Raw genomic sequence first — 21,930 nt, 5'->3', positions numbered from 1 at the left:
CGGCAGGGGCAGGGAGGTTGGGTCACCTTGCTCGGTGCTGGGGTGGGGGCAGGGCCGTTCTCCAGGGCTGGGTCATAAACTAATGAAGGTTTCTAATTTAGACACACCGGCCAACTAGGAGGGGTAATCACTGTTTCCGGGCGCTTATTAAATGCAGCTTTGAATGGGCTTTTAGTCCGTGGGAAGTCAGCCCTGAGCAGAGGAAAGCTTTGGGGGGGGCAGCTATTGTCTGCCCTCAGGGGCAGGTAGAGCTGTGTGTTGATGGACACTTTTGTCTTTTCCACAATTGGATTTTAAACTGTTTTGATGAGCCAGGTTTCCCGCAACCAGATTTGGCTGAATTGCGTCTTTCCGAATTGAGCTTAACAGTGATTGTAAATGATCCATTTTCTCACTGTGACCACATTTGTTCATTTCTGTATTTCATACTGTAATGTACTGTAGGATGCTTGTTTTTGTGTTGTTTTTTTTTTACACTTTAAAGCTTGTGTGTGTGTGTGTCTGTGTGTGTCTATATGGGGTTTCCTGAACATATGTTGCACTTAATACAAGAGGGTCTGTTTGGAGCAGGAAAGATCAACCAAGTGTTTATTTGGACCTTATGCTCTCATTGTATGCAGTTGATATCTGTGTCTATGAGATCATGTTGGGATTTCCAGCAGACTAATGTATCTCCATAGTAATATTTAGCTTGTGTTAAGCAAAAATGGCTGCTTGTTGTTTTAAAATCTCTTAACATTTTCCTATTGAGTAAAGAAAAAGTACCATTGCATTTTATTGCCTTTTACTTTTTCGGTGTGAAATGAAAATGACTTTTTTTTCACAGTGCATTGAGAGAAGCACACAAATGCCGTGGTTGTGTTAAATGAAGTTGACAAGTTAACCTGGCCTGCTGTTTACATTTGCACCACATTTGTTGGGTTGACGTCCTGTATCACGGTTGACTTGTCTGTCCGTTGTCTGAAATGGATTTCAGTTTTGTTGCTTGGCTAACACTGATCCCATACTCAGCATCTTATGTAAACATCATACATAATACCTAAATATTTTCAGTAGCAACTCTTATCTAATTTACTTTAACCTGCTTAAAGCTTGACGTGATAAGTACGCAAATTGGATTTCAAACTAAGCTGTTATGAACCGAGGCCACTCGGTGAGTCACAAATGGTGCTGGGAAGACTGGTGCCGTGATCCTGCGTAAAGCCCTCATTCGGAGCAACTTTGTGTTTGACTAAGTTTTGGTTTATTGACCACACACACACAGACAAGGCCCTTCCTGTTCAACTGGGGCCTGTCAGCTCAGTACACAAATGGGACTGTGAGAAAGTCAGGCTAGTGTTTACCAAAGACTTGATGTAACACCTCTGTCCCAGACATCAATGCCTGCACTGTCACTGAGGGCATCTCCACAGAGATGCAGTAACTGAGAAGTGGAGCCTCTCAGGTGGGGTTTAAAGTTCCCGAAACGACTCAAACCATAGCACCTCATGCAAGGGCGTAGGTTTAGAGGGTCTGGGGGTCCTCCCCAATAAAATGTTGAGTGTCAAACACTTTCCTGCATTCTTGTGAACATGTCTTCATTTAAGTAGAGGAAATGATTATTCTCCTTCTCTTGTTCAGACTTTCTGCATATTCAAAACAACACACGTGTAAATTGTGTTCTTTAACCACCCAGTGTAGCCCCCTGAACGATTATTTTACCTCTTTTGGGGAGTGGGTTGTCTTTCATATATTTTGAGGGGGAACAAATCTACCGCTTCTAAATATTGGGGGGGGGGGGGAACATATACCCCCTCAAAAAATCTTTTTGCCTTTTGCTGCATGCATGCATTTGAACAATTTTCACGTCTTAAATGTTTGTATGAAAAGTGTGATATTGCATGCATGGGAGTCTACTAATTTATCATCAGTCCTTCCAGAAAAATGAGTTTTTTTGTGATTGTTGCGGGCAAAAATTCTTGATTATGCGGCACGTTTTCTTAAAAAATGCGATGGAATATGCGGGATATTTGTGCAATGAAATTGCGGAAACTTGCAGAAACCGCGGTTTCATCGTGGCTTCATCGCGGGGTTTGCAGCTTTTTGATGACGTTCATGTGGCGTAATTACGTCACTTCGTAACGTTCCCATGGCAACAGGGGAAAATGGCTGCTCTTGTGTGAAGTAAATGCAACATTTTTCAACTTTCTGCTAAAATATGTGACTTTTTTTTTGCAACGAAAATGCGGGGATTACGAAATCATGCAAGCCCCGCATATTTTGCGCGGAAATCGGCAATATATGCGGCGAAAGTTTGGCATATTTGAAAAAATCCGGCTCCCCCCCCCCCCCGCATACATATGCGGACTTTGGCTGATTATGCATTGAATTATGCGATCGCATGATCACGTTTTTCTGGAGGGACTGTTCTCTGCTTATATGTAATGCGGTCAACACAAGTTAGCCACAGTTTTTGCTAAAAAAAACAACAATAATAATCTCACATGCCACTCCCTAAAATGCCACTTAAATAAATGAGGCTTTTGAATTACTCTTTGAAAATAAACAGCAGTCAAACTAAACCTCCCAAGCTACGCTCAGTCCTTTGTGAATTAGTTGCTTCGTTAGGAAGTATGATGATACAAAGCCTCCTTCAAAGGGAAACTTAAAGCCACAATAGGGTCACAGAGGTTGCCCCAATAATCTCTCTTGATGATGTCCTGCTGATAGAGAGGCAGCCAGGCATCCCCAGTGTGGAGGTGGTCATCCTCGTCTTAGAGGCCTGATTACATCTTGCCTCCCTCAGTGCACTCTTTAGTCATCGGCTTCAACCACCTTCCAAGCATATACTCCCTGGGTGGAGCCACTGTGGCCTGAGGATCCCATTTTTAACATTTGACAACTCAGCTGTGGGGTGTGCTTCATTATTGCTGCACCACCCATAGCTTCACTCCCTTGTTTCACACCAGTGAAACGCAGTTTTTGACATCTGGCTTGTGAAGAGAGACAATTTCAGTGGAATGAACAGTCAATCTGGCCTCAAATCTAGCTTTGATCTGCTGTTTTGGCAGGTAGCAGAGCTTCTTCAGAGACATTTAAACCACGGAGCAGACTTATTTTTGGAAAGAACATTCTCCCCAATGCCAGATGTAAACGCCACAGTTTTCATGGATGTAAACAGGCAATCTCTGTTAGGAAAGTTTGTCATTCTCCTGTAATCCGATGAGGTCTGTGAAACAAGTTCAACAGTCAAACTTCTTCACTTGAGATCTCTTAAAGGATGTTGAACCGCTGCTAAGCTACTCGTTGAAGCTGAATCCAGTCAAATCTTCGGATTCAGTCGCTGCTGATTTCACTGAAATTCCATCTTGAGTTAGAATTCTTATTATGGAAAAGTCAATGGGGGAGGGGGGGAGGGGGGGGGGGACCAGCTTCCATGTGAACGTCACCGAACAGAAAAGTTGATTGCCAAATCGTTTAAGCAAAGTCAAGTTTAGCCTTTATGTGAAAGGTCCCCCGCCCTCCTCCTCAGCAAGACACCTTATAAATAACGCTGGCACAATAAACGCCACCTTGATAATTGGGCCATCGGTCAAGGAGATGTCAAGTGCCTGGGTGGATCAAGAGTCCTACTCGGTGCTCTGCTAAGCCACAGTCGACCATGATGATAGTTTGAGCAAAACGGAGCGAGTAAAGCATGGCACTACACGCAACCAACTTGATAACGGGTCATGTTTGAACCACATTGCTCTGCTTTGCTGCAATACCTGCCTATTTACTGACAGTTTCTCACGAAGAAGCTAATGATGTTTTGTAATCAGAATGTCGGAATGTCAGATTAAGGCCATGTCCACAATAACATTAATGCAGATACGTTGATTTGTTTCACTGTTTTGGCTCGTCTTTCACAGTAGGATTGCATGTTGCAACGTTCAATTCAATTTTATTTATAGTATCAAATCATAACGAGAGTTATCTCAAGACACTTTACCGATACACTTAACATTAACACTTACACAGATTTGATTTACATCAAAAACATTCATTTGAAAACATTTGAAAGTGGTCGATTATGAAAAAAATGGAGCGCTCCATTTTTTTCATAATCGACCACTTTCAAATGTTTTCAAGTGGTCAGTAGGGAGCTGGGTTGGGAACCGGAGGGTTGTCGGTTCAAGTCCCCATACGGACCAATGTATGGTGGTGGACTGGTAGCTGGAGAGGTGCCAGTTCACTTCCTGGGCACTGCCATGGTGCTCTTGAGCAAGGCACCGAACCCCCAACTGCTCGGGGCGCCTCTCCATTGGGCAGCTCCCTCACTCACTGACATTTCTCCATTAGTGCATGTAGAGGTACTGAGCATGTGTGTGTAATTCAGGCCTGTGTGTAATGTGTATAATAACAACAGAGTGAAAACACTGTAATTTCCCCTGGCGGGATTAATAAAGTATACATTTACATTTAAATAAAAATCATCAAGATTATCACTTTAAGCATCATCTTAATGTTTTGGCATGTCAGTTTGGACAGCAACCCTTTGGAAAACTATCAAACAGTACACTGAAACCTTGAATAACAAACAGCTGCTCGATTCATGGAAAAAATCATAACCACAATTATTTTGATCAATATTGAAACCAAAATTATTCAACACGATTACTCATTGGCTTTTGGAAAGATGTTGCATTTATTGAATTTAAAAAAAACAACAACAGTTTAAACAGTTTAACAAATCAACAGTGAAAACACCTTGAACTGTAAAATGTCCCTTAATACTTTTCCCTTTGAACGTTTTGAATCCCCCCTCAAAATAAATAATAAATAATATAAAAACTATATTCAAATATTGGCTGAGTGAGTTTACCCTTCCCTTTGGGAGGGGCGAAAGTGCACGTGTCATTCAGAACCCAGGACAAAAGTGAGAGGTTGGTGGCAAAACGTAAAGTGCAAGTTAATTATTCTTCTCAATTACATTGTTTTTGGGATCGTTAGGAGCCGAAAGGGAAATTCCATCAACTGGACAGCCCTATGTCAACATTGTTCTCAAATGTAACTGCATCGTTGTGGACGGGGCCTGGCCCACCAGCAGTTTGCTATGTGCCCACTCGGCTGCCCTGCCCCGGGGACGGAGGTGTGGGGGGAGGGTGTGGTGGCCGCCCTGCTGAGCTCGACATGGTGTCAGAGACATGTAAAGACAACACCGAGCAGTTGTGACTGTGGACATTGCAGATCATCAGCAATTCCTAACAGCAACTGGTGGCCTCCAGCCGTCCCAACAGTTGCCATGACATTGTTTTGTTTAATGTTTCGCCTACAGGAAGCGGCGTATAGCCCTGGCCATGTTAGGGTTCAGGGCAGGTTGAGTGAATGGATCATCTTTTAGTTCTAAAATCTGGTGATGAATTACTGGCTCTTGGTAACTTATTTACCAGTTTTCTGAGTTACCACATACAGGCTCTTTGAATACAGTGCAGTGCTGACTCACAGCGTGTGGATTTTATCACAGGCTTTTTGATTATGATCTCCTCTGTTTTAATTGATTGGAGCTACACACATTAGTCTCCCGGGGCTTGGGTTTGATAGGAAATTCAATATTTGTACTTTCATCTGTGCTAAGAAAAGCACATGTTTAAGCGGTGTGGGTAATGATTTATAATCTGACTTCTTGGAGGCTTTGAGGTTGAAATATTTCCATCCGTCTTTTCCACTTGTAGCATTTCTGTCCGGCATTGGTGTACCAGGATGTGCAGGCCTCTTATTTACGATAAGCCCTCCCTTTCCTTATCCCAGTGCTCCTCTCCCAGTCTCCTCCCCTGTTCTCCCCTCCCCTCTATAATAAATGTCATAGTTTCCAGAGTGGGAAGGAGGCAGTGAAGGGGGCAGGGCGGTCGCTCAGAGTGTAACAGGACCACAGCAACTCATGCAGCCAATGGAATTCAGAGGGATTGCTTCCGTAGATGTTTTTTTTTTTCTCCTCTTTCACTTTTTTCCCCCCCCTTCTTTTCTGTAGTTGTCTCACCCGCTCCCTGTGACCCCCTCTTTCTCAAGGGGCCCCCTCCAATCTGAGCAGTTCCAGCGATGTGTGTGTGTGTGTGTGCTGGGGGAGGGTTGGGTAGGGGATTTGGCAGCTCCTTTGATCAGTAAAGCATAAACAAGAGGGGGCTTCAAAATGGGTTGCATTGTGTGGGGGGGGGAGGAGTGCTGAGTCAGGCCCTCTCGCTCTCTGGCCAGGGATAGAGAGCAGACAGGCAGGCTGGGATTACCGTAGAGGCCAAGAGAAACTCTCCCAATCTCTCACTTCAGCCAGCTGTTCCAAAATCTGGGCTAATGGCACTCTGGGATCAAATTAACAGCGAGTCGTAAAGAATCCCAGTGGGTGACAGAACATGATTATTGCAGGGTGCAATATATAGCTGAGGGTAATTGCATTGTGAACACACTCTCTTTATTTTGTCATGTGTGCTGAAATGAATACAATAGATATTTATTGTCACTGTTTTCGAAACACAGTTTAGCAGTGAATCAGCCACTCCCAACAATATGAATGCTTGTGGTGTTGCATAAACAAGCTACTGGAGCTTGGTGCCTATTTGTTCGAGGTGAGGGGGGTCTTTTTAAATGGGATCTTTAAAAAGAACAAGTGAATGGTGGGGTTTTAGGTCGTAGCTCAGTCTGTGCCTTTGTCAAGCAGGTGAAAGCTTTGTAAATGTGGCGCCAGATTGTTAAAGCCCCTGACACTCCACAGTGTCGGAGCCACTTCCAGGAAAAAGGACCCCCTGCATTGAGCCCTGGGACTGACCCTCCCTCAATAGAGAGGGTCCTGCTCAGGAGAGGAGGGCTTCCTGTATTAGCTTTCCATCTTAATCAAGCAACAAGTACCAACAAAGCACTAATTATCAATGCCTTCACCGAATGCAACACAATGCCCCCTCCCCCGCTCCCCACTCCTGTCCCGGCAAAGACGAGCCATAAAATAGATGGAGCAACATTGTGTGACGTTTAACAATAGCTGTTTTGAAACCCATCATAGCCTCTTGGACGGTTTCAAGAAGAAGTGTTCAGCTGACCTACAGTCACATACTTGATTTTATACGTATATTAGTGGTCTACTGTTGTAGTCTACTGCTCGGTTTTGTCTTAATTATTTATAACTTTATGTTATTTCAAAATCGAGGGACAGTTTTATCCATTCCCATTCGTGTCGTACAACCAGTACAACCAGCACCAAGCGGAATCTGCGGACCCATAATTGCGCAAAAATTTCCCGCACATTTTCCACAAATCTTAAACAAATTGAAAATAAAACTCAGAATGTTAACACATCTCCACCCCAAGCAAAAAAAATGTAAATTCTGCAGTTTTTCATTCTGGATAATCGCTGAAAAAAAGGGTTCCGATTGGATCTGCGTACAATTTTAAGTGGATTATAGGGGGAAAATAGCCCAGTCTAATCCCAACTAAGAATGAAAGCGTTGTGTGAATCTTGATTGAATTGTGGGTTCAGACTGAGTCCAAACAGACACAGCTGAGCTTGGCTTCCTGTAACAGTCATCGTTTACAAAAAGCAGGGGTTAGATTCAGTGATTTCATCAAAGAGCTTGTTGAAAGTCATCAGTTCCCGCATGTGACCTGCTGTTTCACTCTGATATGGCTCTTGGTTTGACCTTACTACTGATTACTGGTTAGAAACACCCTGATAAGTCATTTTTAGAACTTATTTATTTTGTCTCGTCTCCTTACAGCCACATTGATCAGACCACCACTTGGCAGGATCCTCGCAAGGCCCTGCTCCAGATGAACCAGGCCCCCCCGCCCAGTTCTGTGCCAGTCCAGCAACAGAACATTATGAACCCAGCCAGTGGTATGTACAGTATACGTGGAACTTGTTAACTTTAGTTTCATCAGAGAAGCAGCACATGGATAATTGTTCATCATGTTGTGGGGGTTTTCAGCATTAAACGGAGTTTAATGCTGAAAACCCCCACAATTTGACACACATTTTATCTGTTTACATTCTAACTTTAATGCTGAAAAAAAGCAGCACTTGGCATGTATTACAGATACTGTAATGTTCATCACATTGTGGGGGGTTTTCAGCAATAAACTTAGATTTACATTTCTTTGAGGTAATATATGGGCATTTTCTTACGTTCACACCGCATACAGTAGAAGTCAGGAGTTTGCAGTCTAGTCTAGTTGTTACATGTCACAAAAGGAAAAAAAAAAAAGACTGTGTGTAGCTCAGCTCTGGTCGTGCAGTTGGAATTTGCCCTAGGTGAGGTAAGACGGAGGTAGAACATGACAGGTCCTGTCTGACATGTTTGGGGAGCTCCGTGACTCACAGATTACAGAGTTTACAGGTGAAGTCTCTTTGCATTCTCAAATCGTTTGGGTTCTATCTGGCAACCTATGAGTAAATCTGTATATATAATAATAGCCCTCGATGTTTACAAACCAGGTTATCAGTGACAAATGACAAAGATTTATTACATTTTCAAAGATGACAAATAATGTGCTGCTATTTGTCTGGATATCATTTTCCAATATAGCTATAGTTTATTTTTGCATGTGCATATTAGCATACTGTGTGTGTGTGTGTATATATATATATATATATATATATATATATATATATATATATATATATATATATATATATATATATATATATATTAGGGCTGCAACTAACGACTATTTTCATAGTCGACTTCATAGTGATTATTTTCTCGATTAATGGATTAGTTGTTTGCTCTATAAAATGTCAGAAAATGGTGAAAAATCTGGATTATGGTTTCCCAAAAAGCCTAAGACAACGTCCTCAAATGTCTCCTTTTGTCCACAACTCAAAGATATTCAGTTGACTGTCACAGAGGTGTGAAGAAACTAGAACATATTCACATTTAACAAGCCGGAAACTATGATTTTTCCCCCTTTTTCCATAAAAAAAAATTATGCAAACGGATGAATCTATCAAAATAGTTGGCGATTAATAAATAGTTGACAACCTGTCGATTAATCTTTGCAGTTCCTATACATATATATCTATCTCCTAGCTAATCTAACTACAGTATGCTGTAATTATGCCCAATTACGTATTATAGTTGAGTAATGTTGCTATATGTTGCACAATTATGACAGAAAATCAAACTCTGAGCAGTGAGGGAACCCCCGGCATGTCTCCAACATTATTTTCCCCTGTCACCCCTCAGGTCCTCTCCCTGAGGGCTGGGAACAAGCTATTACATCCGAGGGAGAAATTTACTACATCAACCACAAGAACAAGACCACATCCTGGCTCGACCCACGACTTGACCCACGCTTTGGTGAGTTTGCTATAGACGGGGATTCATGGTCTCAGTTCAGTTCTTGATTGAAGTAAAATGTTCTATTTATTAAATAACGGCAGTTTACTATTGGGCAACCAGAGGTCATTGTAATCAGAATCAGAAAAAGAAGATGTATTGCCAGGTAAGTAGCACTTACTAGGACTTTACCTTGGTTGATGGTGCATACATAAGACATTTTTTGAACATACAACAAATAAAATAACTAACAAACAATAAATGCAGAAACAAATGACACATACATGTAACTATATAACATTAAGAAAGAAAAATAGGCTATATGGATTAGTGCAGGATGTGCAAAAAAATGTTGAGGGTAGCTACTTGAGTTTAAAAAAATATATATATATTTTTAAAGTCAAATGAACAAGAGAGTTATAACAGGAACTGCCTCAACAGTGAAGAGTTTCTTACACATGTGGTTTTTGTGACTTTCCCCAGTAGAAAGCTCTGGCTAATCCATAAAAGATGTAAATATCACCACAATTGTAATAGTGAGTTGAGTTCTGCGTGATTCATTGTGCATTTTAACCGCACTACATTGTTTTGGAGTGACCAAGTTAGCCATACCATTGGTTGTTGAAATCCGATTTCACCGAACCCCCACCCATTCAAAATCCACACCTAACCTTTTGTCAGCCATTTTAGTGTTGGAGCAACAGCTGAGTTGGCCATTAATCCCCCCCGGGCCAAGCTTCGGTTTGACAGTTAGCTTTGAGTGTGCGGTGGCCAGGGTTGGTGAATTAGTGACAGGACCTGGTACATGTGTTGAGATGTCTCTGTGGCCATGGGAATGAGCTAATCCTCCTGTGCAAAGGAAGACTTCCAGAGATGAAGGGTTCCCGCATATGTCACTCTGACTCATTCACGCTTCAGGTGCCATCCCTTCATTATAGCAGCATTCGCCAGGGAAGCTCGCCCCGGTTCACAAAGGCAACATGTGTGAATCAGCACGCAGCCTATTATCCTCTTTAATTTTATCTTTACTTTTTTTTTATCAAGCCTGGGTACTTAAAGGGCAGTTTTTTTTTTTCTGTAAGCAATTGTGAGTCCCACTCTGAAGGCAGGCAGGAAAGTTCAAAACAGAGTTGTAAGGGGAGGGGAGCAGCTGGGAAGAGATGGCGGCTCTGATCGGCGGAGCTCTTTGAAGATTTCTAAGTCTTGAACACACAAGGCTGCTGGGCCCCTGAAAGCCAGTGAGAGGGAGAAGGAGATCATGTTAACTCATTATGTGCCATCAGACCTAATTTTGTTCCACATTGGAAACAATCATTTCTGTACTTATGTCGCTAACGTGCTGGTGTTTGTACTTTTTGATCCCTTTTTTAGATTTTTAGAAAGATTGCTACTTGATATTTCACAAGTGTGGCTCGGTGCTGGAAGGAAAACCCTAATCGTATTCTTATGATTCTGTTGGATTGTTATTTCCAGTCATATTTCTTTTCACATTTGTGCGTAGAAATGGGCTGCTCAGCTTCAGAAGCATCTATACTGCTGCTATGTAGGTCTCCAATCCTAAGCCAGCTGCTTTGATAATGGAGGCTAATTTGAGCTTTGAGAAGAAAAGCAGCAGAGCGCCTTTAACTGAGGCCTGTTGGCGGCTGGCTTTCCCCTGCGTGAGGCCCAGTGCAGGCACAGCCCCATTCTGCTCCAGACAGACTTGAATCTCTGCCAGGCCTCTTTATTCTGTGGTCCAACTCTTAATCTGTTCCAGACCTTTTCAGTCAAGGAACTCCAATGTGAGAGGGGAGGTGGGGGGGCAGGGAGAGGCAAGGCGAAAGGGGAAGAAAGGAAAAACAGAGGAACAGAGGGAAAATGCCGACGGGATAAGCATGCATCCTCTTTAAGATCCAAGGAGGTGGTGAACAGCGAACAGGCCATGAGTGCACTGTGGCCGAGTTTGAAAGGGCTTTATGTGGATATGTTGTTTTCTGTACGTACTAGTCTGGAGGAACAGCAGGGGAAAACATACTAGTAGGATACTGGAGTGCACATATAGACAGATTTCTTCTGGGAGTTTGATGTTTTGCTTTGACGCCTTAATGTAAAGCTGTTTGTCAAACCCGTTATCTGTCATGTGATATTTTTCTGCCTCTGCTGTCAGAAAAAAGTTGGCATAGTGTGATGAGGCAGCAGTGAGCCAGTTTAAAGGGTCAGTTCATATCTTCTCACTCACCCCTAGAGGTGTTTATTTATGTGGACAGTGTTGGAAAATTACATTTGGGAAACAGCAACTTGTTATTTCAAAAACAATGTCACTTCTACTTTAGATAACTCGCTGACCCCGGTTTGAACAGATTTTATTGGAGCCACTTCCTACTGAAGAAGTCTCCGTTGACTACTTTGGGTGAACTGACCCTTTTAACGGGGAAACTTTCCAGGTGTTTTTAACAGAAGTTGAAGTGATTTAAAAAAAACTCATCATATTGCTATTTTTGGCATTTCAGTTTGATTAGGTTTGAAAACTTTTATTAATAACACGACATTGCTTAAATCCAACACAGCTTCCAATTTGAACCTGTTGTGTAAATAATTCCCCTTTGGGCCGGCCTACACTGTTGATATTTCCTGGCTGACTCCGTTTTTTTTTTTCCCATCTCCTTGCCATGCCGAGTCAGGTCAACACAGACTGCTGGCTTTACTCAGACCTTACTGTTGTACACGATGATAAAACAGTGTTTGTGTCACATCCAGACTGTTTCTCCACTTTGCTTATCTCAACGCTAAAAACACAACACCTTCCCGAGGGGCCTTTTACTTGTTAAATCAACAGCAGTCAAATATTTACAGACCCTTCAAAGGAGCTGTGCCCTGGTCACATACGACTTCCCACAAGCTGGCACACCCTCCACCCTAACCTGCCCCAGGTGATCTTGTGGTGTAATAAGCCTGGCGGTGTGATCGGCTGATAAGGGCTTGTGTTGCTGGCTCGTTGTGTTGCAGGGGTGCGTGAAGAAGACAAAAGGCAGACAGCATTAACTTGTCTCTTATCTGCATGGCCCACCAGCTATCACCGCCCATATGTGCTGCTGACTTCAACCACCCCCTCCAAAACCATACACACACACAGGCCTGGACTCCTTTTTTATGCTATCACTTTGGCCCTGAGCTGAACCCGTCCTTCGCTCCTATCTCACCCGCAGATGTAATTCCCTGCGTCGATATGCTCATTGTTTGTGCATAGTTCCTCCAGTAACATTGGTTACTGTTATCTGTTTGGTCTGTGAGGGGGAGTCCTTGACTTGGTGGTTCAGTAGGAACTCAGCTGTAAGACTGCAGTCGCCAGCATACGGTTTTGTGTATCGCATGCCCTACTCGTTTTTTTCTTTTTTTAATGCATACTCTTCTTTCAAAATTCACAACTTAACATTCCAGTTGATTTCAACTCGGGTTTTATTGACATAGTTTTGGCCGTCGTTTCTATAGGCTATGGTAACATTGTACTCACCGTAGTGATTGCTTACATCTGGGAACATGGCCGTATCAATACAATAAAGTCAGTTTGGGCAAGAAACCCCAGCAGGCAGACGATCAGACAGTTGTAAACAAGACAGCATTTTATCCACAGCTGTGGAATGTTATAGGAAGTTTGATTAAAGATGAAACCGGTAGTCTGTAGTAAAACAAGTCAAGTTACAAGTATTTACATTCTCTCCCAAACAGGTTTAGCTGTCTGATTGTGGTTTCTTGTCCTGTCAGACTTCCTATTAGCGATAATACATGAGTACAATATTACAGGGCTGCAACTAACGATGTTCTCCATTGTCGACTAATCTGTAGATTATTTTCTCGCTATAAAATGTCCTAAAATGATGAAAAATGTCGATCAAGCGTTTCCCAAAGCCCAAGATGACGTCCTCAAATGTCTCATTTTGTCCACAACTCAAAGATATTCACTTTACTGTCACAGAGGAGTGAAGAACCTAAAAAGTATTCACATTTAACAAACTGGAATCAGAGAATTCGTTTACCATTTTTTCTATTCAGAAAAAAATGACTCCAACTGATTTAAACGGTTATCAAAATAGTTTATTTATTAATTAAATGTTCATTAACTTAATAGTTGGCAACTGATCGATCTGTATCGGTGAATCTCTCTCCATATGCCTCTGCTTCAAAGCTGCTGACATGGCCCATGTGCAGCACCTCCACCTTAGAAAACAGCTAATGGTGCCCTGATGGTGGAGTGATCCAGCCACAAAAGGCCTCAGTATCTGCCAAAGATAAGAAATAACACTCTCCCATGGCTTCAGTTGATGTGTGTGGGAGAGAGGTGGCGGCAGTGGCTCCAAGACTCTGTGTGTGTTTCTGTGCATGTGTTATGTGCTGGGGTGGGGTTGTTGGGGGAGGCAGCAGGGACGGAGAAGGAGGGAGGGAGGGGGGTAGACGGCAGGCAGGGCGGGGCGGGTCCTCCAGAGCTTCCCATGGAGAGCCCTGAGCCGCGGTTCATTCAGCTCCTGAGATAGTGTAAACAGACAGTGATTGAATGGTGATGAGAAAGGTGCCGGGGGCGGGCAGGACAGCACAGAGAGGCAGCCCCCCCCCCCATGAAAATTTTTCCCCTGTCAAGGCTTTGTTTTGGTTGGTGCTCCAAGCGCATAAGCAAACACCTTTCCTCATTGGTTACATTATTGTTCCACCCCTCGTGGTCAAGCGCATTTGCTTCTCTTTCTTTACTATAGTGATAAAATGTGTGACCTACTTTGCATGCATACATTTGCTGTGGCTTTATATTCGTGTTTTTCATTCCCACCCTTGCTAGAGTAAAGAATAACAAAGATTTCACTGGGGAACAGCTGTGTTTTCAACACGCACCCATTTGTTCTGATAATGTAAACATGTAGTTAGCTTGTTCGTGCACAATCCAATTACATTTGTTGGGGTAAAAGATCTTCGAAACTAAAGTTGATAGTGGTACAGTGTTTACAAAACCTGATCCAGGTCTATTTCCAACTGTCTGGTTTGCGCACCGGACCCTTCAGGCCCGGGCAAGGAGGCAGGCAGTCTTGAGGGATAATCTGTGATTTGTTTAGAAGGAAACAAAACGCACAATGAAAGGATAAGTCATAACTGATGCAATGTACAAAACTAACAAAGCCTGTCTTAGTCAGTGAGTGGGAAGGGATCAGGTCTTACAGGAACAGGGGTTGTTTCTTCCCCTCGCCCTACACAACCTGCTGCACTGGCTCTTTTACAAAACGCTCATGTTGTCAGTCTTGTCATGAGGCATTTAAATGCAGCCAGGCATTAAAACGTGTATTTACACGCTAGTGTATTTATAGTATGCTGGAGATCATACAGTATATGTATTATTTATACATCCAATATTGAATATTGTCTGCTGGCTGCTTAGCCTAAACATAGAATGGGGGTGCAAAAGCCAAAGCTGTCCTATCGAGACCCAGCAGATTTTCTTTCTCCTGAAGAGGAGGAAGAGTTATGACCAGAAAAGTCACAAAAACCATATCTTTAATTCATTTGGCAAGACATTTCAAAACGTGTGTCGGTTTGAGCCTTCCTCAGGGTGTAGTGACACAGATTATTCCCCTGTTTGCCCCAAAGAAATGTTGCTGTTGGGTTTTGACATTTCCCCACAGAAGGAAGACAAAGCTGGAACCACCAGTTTGTCCTTGTCCTCTCTAGTTCTTTTGCAGTCGCATTTTTTTTTACAAAATTTAAATGTACCATTTTAGTGTCTCTGTATGCCAAGTTTAAAATGAGCACTACATATTATACAATAGCAACATATCTGAACTCCTATATGTCTCTTTTGCAGCCCTGAACCAGCAGAGGATCTCCCAGAGTGCTCCAGTAAAGCAGGGAGGGCAGCTTCCTCCCGGAATCATGGGAGGCAACAACCAGATGAGACTGCAGCAGATCGAGAAGGAAAGGCTGCGGCTGAAGCAACAGGAGCTGCTTCGGCAGAGACCACAGGTCAGTAATCGCAGTTAAAGCATTTCTTTTGGCAAGTACGGTGGCTTGTATCAAAAACATCACAAGGTCAGGACGCCTGGGTAGCTCACCTAGTGAAGCGCACACCCATAGACAGAGGCTCAGTCCTCGACGCAGCGGCCAGGGGTTTCGGATCCGACCAGCGGCCCTTTGCTGCATGTCATTCCCCCTCTCTCTCCCCTTTCACGTCTAAGCTGTCCTGTCAAAGATTAACATTAAAAATGCCCAAAAAATTATCTCGGAAAATACAATACTTTCACTATGTGACACACAGTGTAGTTGCAAGACACTGGACCCCTAACTCCTCATCAGTTGAATGAGGGCATCAGCAGAATGTTAATGTTGTAAATAAAACCTAATGTACATTTTGGATAGGCCTTTAAAAATGAGTCATAATTTACAGGTATAGCGATGGATCTTCAGCCCCTTTGATCGGTCTTTATTGTTAACACCACCCTGCGATGAAGTCCCGTGAGTCATAAGTGGTCATTTTATCACTTCCTAACTGTGACGCGTCACTGTGCCGCCCACACAGGGTTGGTGCAACCGAGTGCAGTAGTTTACTCAAGGCCGTGTCAGTTTAGCAGAAACAGAGCTTTATGATTATGAATGAGGGTGTTGGTGACTTTGTTTACCACGCCATTCCCGTGGGTTGTTTAAAGTTCACAGTGTAGGAAGTGACCTGAGCAGACTGTAGGGAAAAAGAATATTTGGACTGTCCTGACTGAAAGTCATGTACACATGCACTGTATGCTTAAAGGGTAATGTTGGTATTTTTTAACCTATTTTCCCATGTATTTGTGTCTAAGTGACTGATGGGAACAACAACATTTAAAACTTGTTCGGTATTAAGCAAGACAAGCTGCAATGTAACGTAATGGGCAATTGCGCATCGTAAAAACACACTTCATTCACAGTCGACAAAAATAAAACTATCAAAAGCCGTCTTGGTTCGTCTTTCCACAGTTCCAACCGTCACCTCTCTGGTTTGGTTGAAATAAACCCTTAATTCACCCATTAACATGTGAAAATATGCTGGCTCTATACACGCTAAAAGTACTGTTTATTTAAATGGAGTCTGGTGAGTTTGGCGATGACGATTTCAGGGCTGTTTCTGGTTAAACAAACTCTTTAAAAAAAAAGGTCTATCTCTGTAAAGATCCTTTCCATAATGTTGCCAGACACTAAGAATAACAACCTGAGCCGGTCGGTGGCAAAAACGGCACTTTAAGTGGACGAAATTAACGATGCACATTTGCTGCGAAAGGGTTACATTACACACATTACACAACAGCCAGGTTTGCGGCTGCCGGTTACAGCATTCTCGCTCAACACCGGACCGATTTCAAAGATTTTAGTTCACGTTAGTCACTTAGACACCAATGCATGGGAAAATAGGGTCTATGTTAGAAAATACCCTACACCCTATAATTGCTCTTTAAGTAACCTGGGTATTGTCGACTTTCTGAAACGTCATGTGAGGGAGAAATCTGGTTTGCATAATGGGGTAAGGGATTAAGAGAAACATGGTTAGAACAGATAGATTTTTGCTGGAGAATCCTGAGCTCCTTAAACTGGTTTCTAACTTGGTTGTTACACGCCTTTGTGTTTTGTGCATTTAAACAAAGGTTTTAGAGTAAAAAAATTTTATTCCCTGCCTTCCTACGTAAATTTCTCCTGGTTTGTGTGCATGCATATGTAGAAAAAGATATTAGTTATCCAAACTCCAGACACCCATGTTCGCCAGTTAAACAAGGAGTTTAATGGAAAATAATAAAAGTAGGAGATCGAATTGCAGACCAGACTGTATACATTTCAAGCGCTCTTATCAGGCTACATAGACCGTATTCCAGTAAACCCTTAATTCCTGTAACTTCTCAGATACAAGATGTTTGGAATACGGAGACCATTCTTTGTTTGCAAATATAGGAGAGCATGATTATAGCAGGAAGTTTTGCAATCGTGCAAGCTATATGCTTTATGTAGGGAGTTCAACTTTAGGGCAATACTTGCCACACCCAAATGGCTTCCACATGGCAGAAATATGATGAGGAACGGCTGGCGATGTATGCAACTTGCTGGTGGCAGTCCAGTGCTGACGCTGCTCAGTCGTGCACAAATAGAAAGCCGATAAAACCATAAAGGTTGTTTACAGTACACAGCCCTCATATTCCCTCTAAATCAAAACCAGATTGTTTACATGTGCGCATGGGATTCTGGGATAAATGTAGTCGTTGGAGGAGGGAACGCCTTCAAGCACTGCTGCGAGCATAGCGGAAATAAAAACAAAAGGATGAAAAAACAAAAACATAATTTTTTTTATCCATCTTTTTGCCTCAAATAGTATACATTTCTGCTCCACCACGACTGATTAAAAACTCATACCAAACACTTAAGGTGTCTAGCAGGAAGTTTACATCCTTACTAAAAAACATCCCATCCTATTGGCTGCCTCTGTTGTCGTCTATGACCCTGTAAACATTGAATGAGATCTCAAAATGGTAACACTGGTCTAGTCACTTCACCTTCCTGCGAGGACTTCTAGGGGAAGGAGGTGAAAAAGAACAGCATGACTTCATATCCGTAGCCTTATCTGATCAGAGCATGATCTGAGCATGTGTCGAACACAATTGTCTCCAACTGTTGTCGGCCCCTCATGTAATTTGACACTCTGTATGGGCAGAAATGGAGAGCACCATCTGTGTGTAATTCCTTAATTTAACATTTTCTGCAGCGACAGCAGAGCAGCAGGGCTAAAAGACAGTTGTTACATCGTTACTTAATGAAGCTGTAGCTGTGTATATTTAACTTCTGGGGTTAGGTGTGGGGTCCATTGTGTTGCTCATGGGTTTTGTGCTTTATCGTCCACAGGAGCTCGCTATAAGGAATCAGCTGCCTACCAGCATGGATCAAGATGGCAGCACAAACCCTGTGTCTTCCCCCATGGCCCAGGATGCCCGGACCATGACCACCAACAGCTCTGACCCATTCCTCAACAGGTTGGTTTCATACAGAGCCCAGGAGTAGCCCGTATGTAGACACGGCTCATCAGACTCGGCCGTTTGAGCTCTGGTGAGAGCTCCCCGAGATACACAAGGAGTAAAAACAGAAGGCCAGTCTCGGGGCTTAACCCTCCTCACATGGTAATGTCACATTCACACCAGCAGCTCTGTGCACAATGAGGACCTCTGGTGTCCAACTGCTGCAATAAAGGCAATCCGAACCTAAACGGTGATGTAACCTGTAAAAAAAACACACTTTTATTCAAATTGGAGATGGACAACTTCCACAATTCAAGTAGTGAAGATGCAAAACTACCCCATGGACTGACACTAGATCTAAAAAGTTCAATTAAATTAAATTCAAATAACTTTATTTATCCCCTGGGGGCAATTTAAAACCACGAGGAGTAGTTCTGACACGTAAAAAATATACCAGAAATACACACAATGCCATATACCATAATTAATATGCCTAAAGTGCCAAAGCAGCAACACATGTTCAGTTTTATGTTAAAAAGTATTGTCCGTCACACAACAGTGCAAGTTTTAATTTTGGAAGGGACAGGACAGGAGGTTTTTCTAACTATTGGTGAATGCTGCTCCATGGCATTCTGGGAAATCATTGCTAGCAGTTCAAGCTCTAGTTTTTCTGTGAGCGGATGAAATGAGGAAAGGGCTGAATAGCAAGCAGGCCATGAGAACATGTGGTCCAGTCAGTAGACAGGCCAACCTAATCTCCCCTCCTCCCCTACTCTCACAATGGCCTCATTCATCCTGCCTCCGCCTTACTCTGCCTACATATTTTTCCTCTGCTAATTAGTATAGGCTTGTCAAATGTCTTCTCTCTGCTTCTTTGTCTCTCTGTTGCCCCGTTCACCGTTGCTCTTTTTGCCATATTCTGCAATAGAGGGCGAGAAAAGGAAAGCTTGGTCACCATAGTCGTTTAAACAGATGAAACTGCTGAAACTGCGGATGTGTGCAGAAGGTCCCTGAGGGAATTAAGGCCACACTGTTACTTTTCAGCCTGTGTGCTTTTAATAACTGAGTGTGTTTGCATTGTTGGGTCAGTTAATTAGATTCACAGAGTTCACTTTCAAAGTAGTTCAGTGTGGGTCATTAAGGTCATCCACAAACTCTGCTGAGCGGAAAAGCTTTTTATTTTCTTGAGGTTTGATGGAAATTGTGATGTTTATTAGCCATTGTGCAGAGTTTATAACCCAGATTTCTTTATTTTTGTATGTTTCAGCGGGACCTACCACTCCAGGGATGAGAGCACAGACAGCGGCTTGAGTATGAGCAGCTACAGCGTCCCTCGCACTCCAGATGACTTCCTCAACAGTGTGGATGAGATGGACACAGGTGAGGCTGGAAACACGATCACTTGTCAGACAGTCACTACGTTTACATGTACACTAATATTCCACTATTATTTCGAAAAGGACAATATTCACAATTTGAAACAGGTCATGTAAACAGCATTCCGAATATAGCATTTCCTGATTAAGACGTGGGATATGCCGGTATTATTCAGGTTTTAGAGGCATTCTTTGGACATGTATACAGCGCATTCAGAATCTGCGTCCTAATCAGGGTTTTAAATGCAGTTTGTGACATTTTACGGCCTCTTGCCTGTTTACGGCTTGCGGTCAGCTCTGTGCGTTGCTATGGTTGTTGGCTATGTGGGTTGTTTTGTATGGCTGCGGTAGAGATGCATGCCCTTTTTTTGGATATGCGCAAACATCGCAACACCGACCTTTTCTAGAAGGTGGTTGAAGCGATGAAAGAGGGAGGCTTTGTTTGCACGGTCAAACAAACTTCTGATTTACATGGCTGCATGTAAATGGGAGTATAAGTGGAATATTCATATTCAATATATATTCACTTCATTCATTAGCCATGTAAACAGCTTAGTCGGAAAATTGTCTTTTTCAGAATAGGGGCAAAAACCAGAATACCATGTGCATGTAAACGTAGTCAGTGTGGTCTGTATTATGACAGCTCTTTGCTTGGATAAGCAATGATGTGAAGTTTCTGTAGTTGGTGATCTGTTTTTTTTTTTTTTTGTTTAGTCTTGTATAACACCACATTGTAGTAATGTTTGCAGAATAGGAAGAACAGGAAAGTATCCTGTTGTTAACGACATGGGATTATTATTCAAAGATGGTTACCTTCATCTAGAGATGGTCCGATACCATTTTTTGCTTACCGATTCCGATACCTGAACATGCGTATCGGCCGAAAGCGAGTACTAATTCAATACCAGTGTGTCATATATTTTATTATGTTTTAACAACTGTATACTACTATCTATCTGTCTGGATGTGAAATGATTTCTGTCTTTGTTGTACGGCCTGGCTCAGGTTCAAAGTTTTTGTGAAACATGAGCAAACGCAAACAATAAATGCCGTCGAACTTTCTTTTATTATCCAGTTTGACAGTCAGTCATAACGGAAAAAGAACATAAGTAAACTACTTTAAAGTAGATTTTCTTCAGGGCCAAATTAGGTGGTATCGGATCGGTGCATAAACTCCAGGACTTTCAGATACCGATACTAGCATTTTAGGCGGTATCGGAGGCTTTTTCGATACTGGTATCGGTATTGGAACATCTCTACCTGCATCTCTAGCTACTCACATACTGTACATGGGAAAGGTTGCTCAGATTAACTACTTTATTGCAAAACAAACCTGAATCGACTGTAGTAGTGTTAATAGTACTTTTGACTTACAATGACTGATAATGAAAGTAGCTTTTTAGCCTTGGCTCGTTGATATTGCGCAGTTCTTTCCAGCGTCGTAGCTGTCAGAAATCCCCCAAATCTCCTGCTGGTAATTACCATTAGGAGTCTTTTGTAAGGGTTTTGTTTTTTTACTCACTTGGCTGCTCATAATTACAGTCTGTACAAAAAGGAATAGTAATGTACTTCAATTATTGTCTTTACTGTAATGCACCAAGCTGACAAAATCTTCAAAACAAGCTTATTTCCATCATGTGCAGAATCTGGTCTGAAATGCAAGTCTCCTTCAAAAAAACAATCTAAGGCACACTGTAGGGTTTGTGACAAAATGAAAAACGCCTTTGCGTGCATTTAAAAGGACCAACATGTTGCAACGACGTGTCTCCTTCAGGGTAATTGTTAGCAGTAGCTTGCACACCTATATTGTGTTACACTAATCAGTGGAGGGGTAGTGTGGTTCTCTGTCAATGTGCAAGCCTACTGGTCAAAAAAAAGGAAGTGTTACATCATCAATAGACAGGCGAAAGAAGGAGGTGGAGGAGTCTCCTCTATAACATATAAAAAGTCCTAAGAGATCCAAGTGGTGGAAAGTATTGAAAAATACTGAAATCGGTGATGCCAATTTCCCATTGCAGCCCATGTTAAGGGGAGACACTGCAGGTGAATAGGGGAATTTCAATTCAATTTTATTTTTAATATCAAATCATAACAAGAGTTATCTCAAGACACTTTACAGATAGAGTAGGCCTAGACCACACTCTATAACATAAGGACCCAACAATTATAGTAACTCCCCCAAGATGAAGAAGCATCTGTGGCGAGGAAAAACTCCCTTTTAGGAAGAAACCTTGGACAGACCCAGGCTCTTGGTAGGCGGTGTCTGACGGTGCCGGTTGGGGGTGTGATGAATAGTGG

The 21,930-nt window shown here is 42.5% G+C and overlaps 1 protein-coding gene across 1 annotated transcript in view; it reads left to right on the top strand.

Moving 5' to 3' along the window:
• The window catches only part of yap1 (Yes1 associated transcriptional regulator), a 30,685-nt gene that overhangs the window by 6,690 nt on the left and 2,065 nt on the right, over positions 1-21,930 (top strand). The window contains exons 3-7 of the mRNA XM_078245793.1: positions 7,722-7,840; positions 9,189-9,302; positions 15,100-15,257; positions 18,147-18,274; positions 19,524-19,636. Coding sequence (XP_078101919.1) covers positions 7,722-7,840; positions 9,189-9,302; positions 15,100-15,257; positions 18,147-18,274; positions 19,524-19,636 — 632 coding nt within the window. The remainder of the gene's footprint in view (positions 1-7,721; positions 7,841-9,188; positions 9,303-15,099; positions 15,258-18,146; positions 18,275-19,523; positions 19,637-21,930) is intronic.

The sequence above is a fragment of the Sander vitreus genome, chromosome 3, assembly GCF_031162955.1.
Source record: "Sander vitreus isolate 19-12246 chromosome 3, sanVit1, whole genome shotgun sequence".
NCBI classification, from domain to species: domain Eukaryota; kingdom Metazoa; phylum Chordata; class Actinopteri; order Perciformes; family Percidae; genus Sander; species Sander vitreus.
The sequence above is the reverse complement of the archived record's forward strand: the minus strand, read 5'-3'. Positions and strand labels throughout refer to the sequence as shown.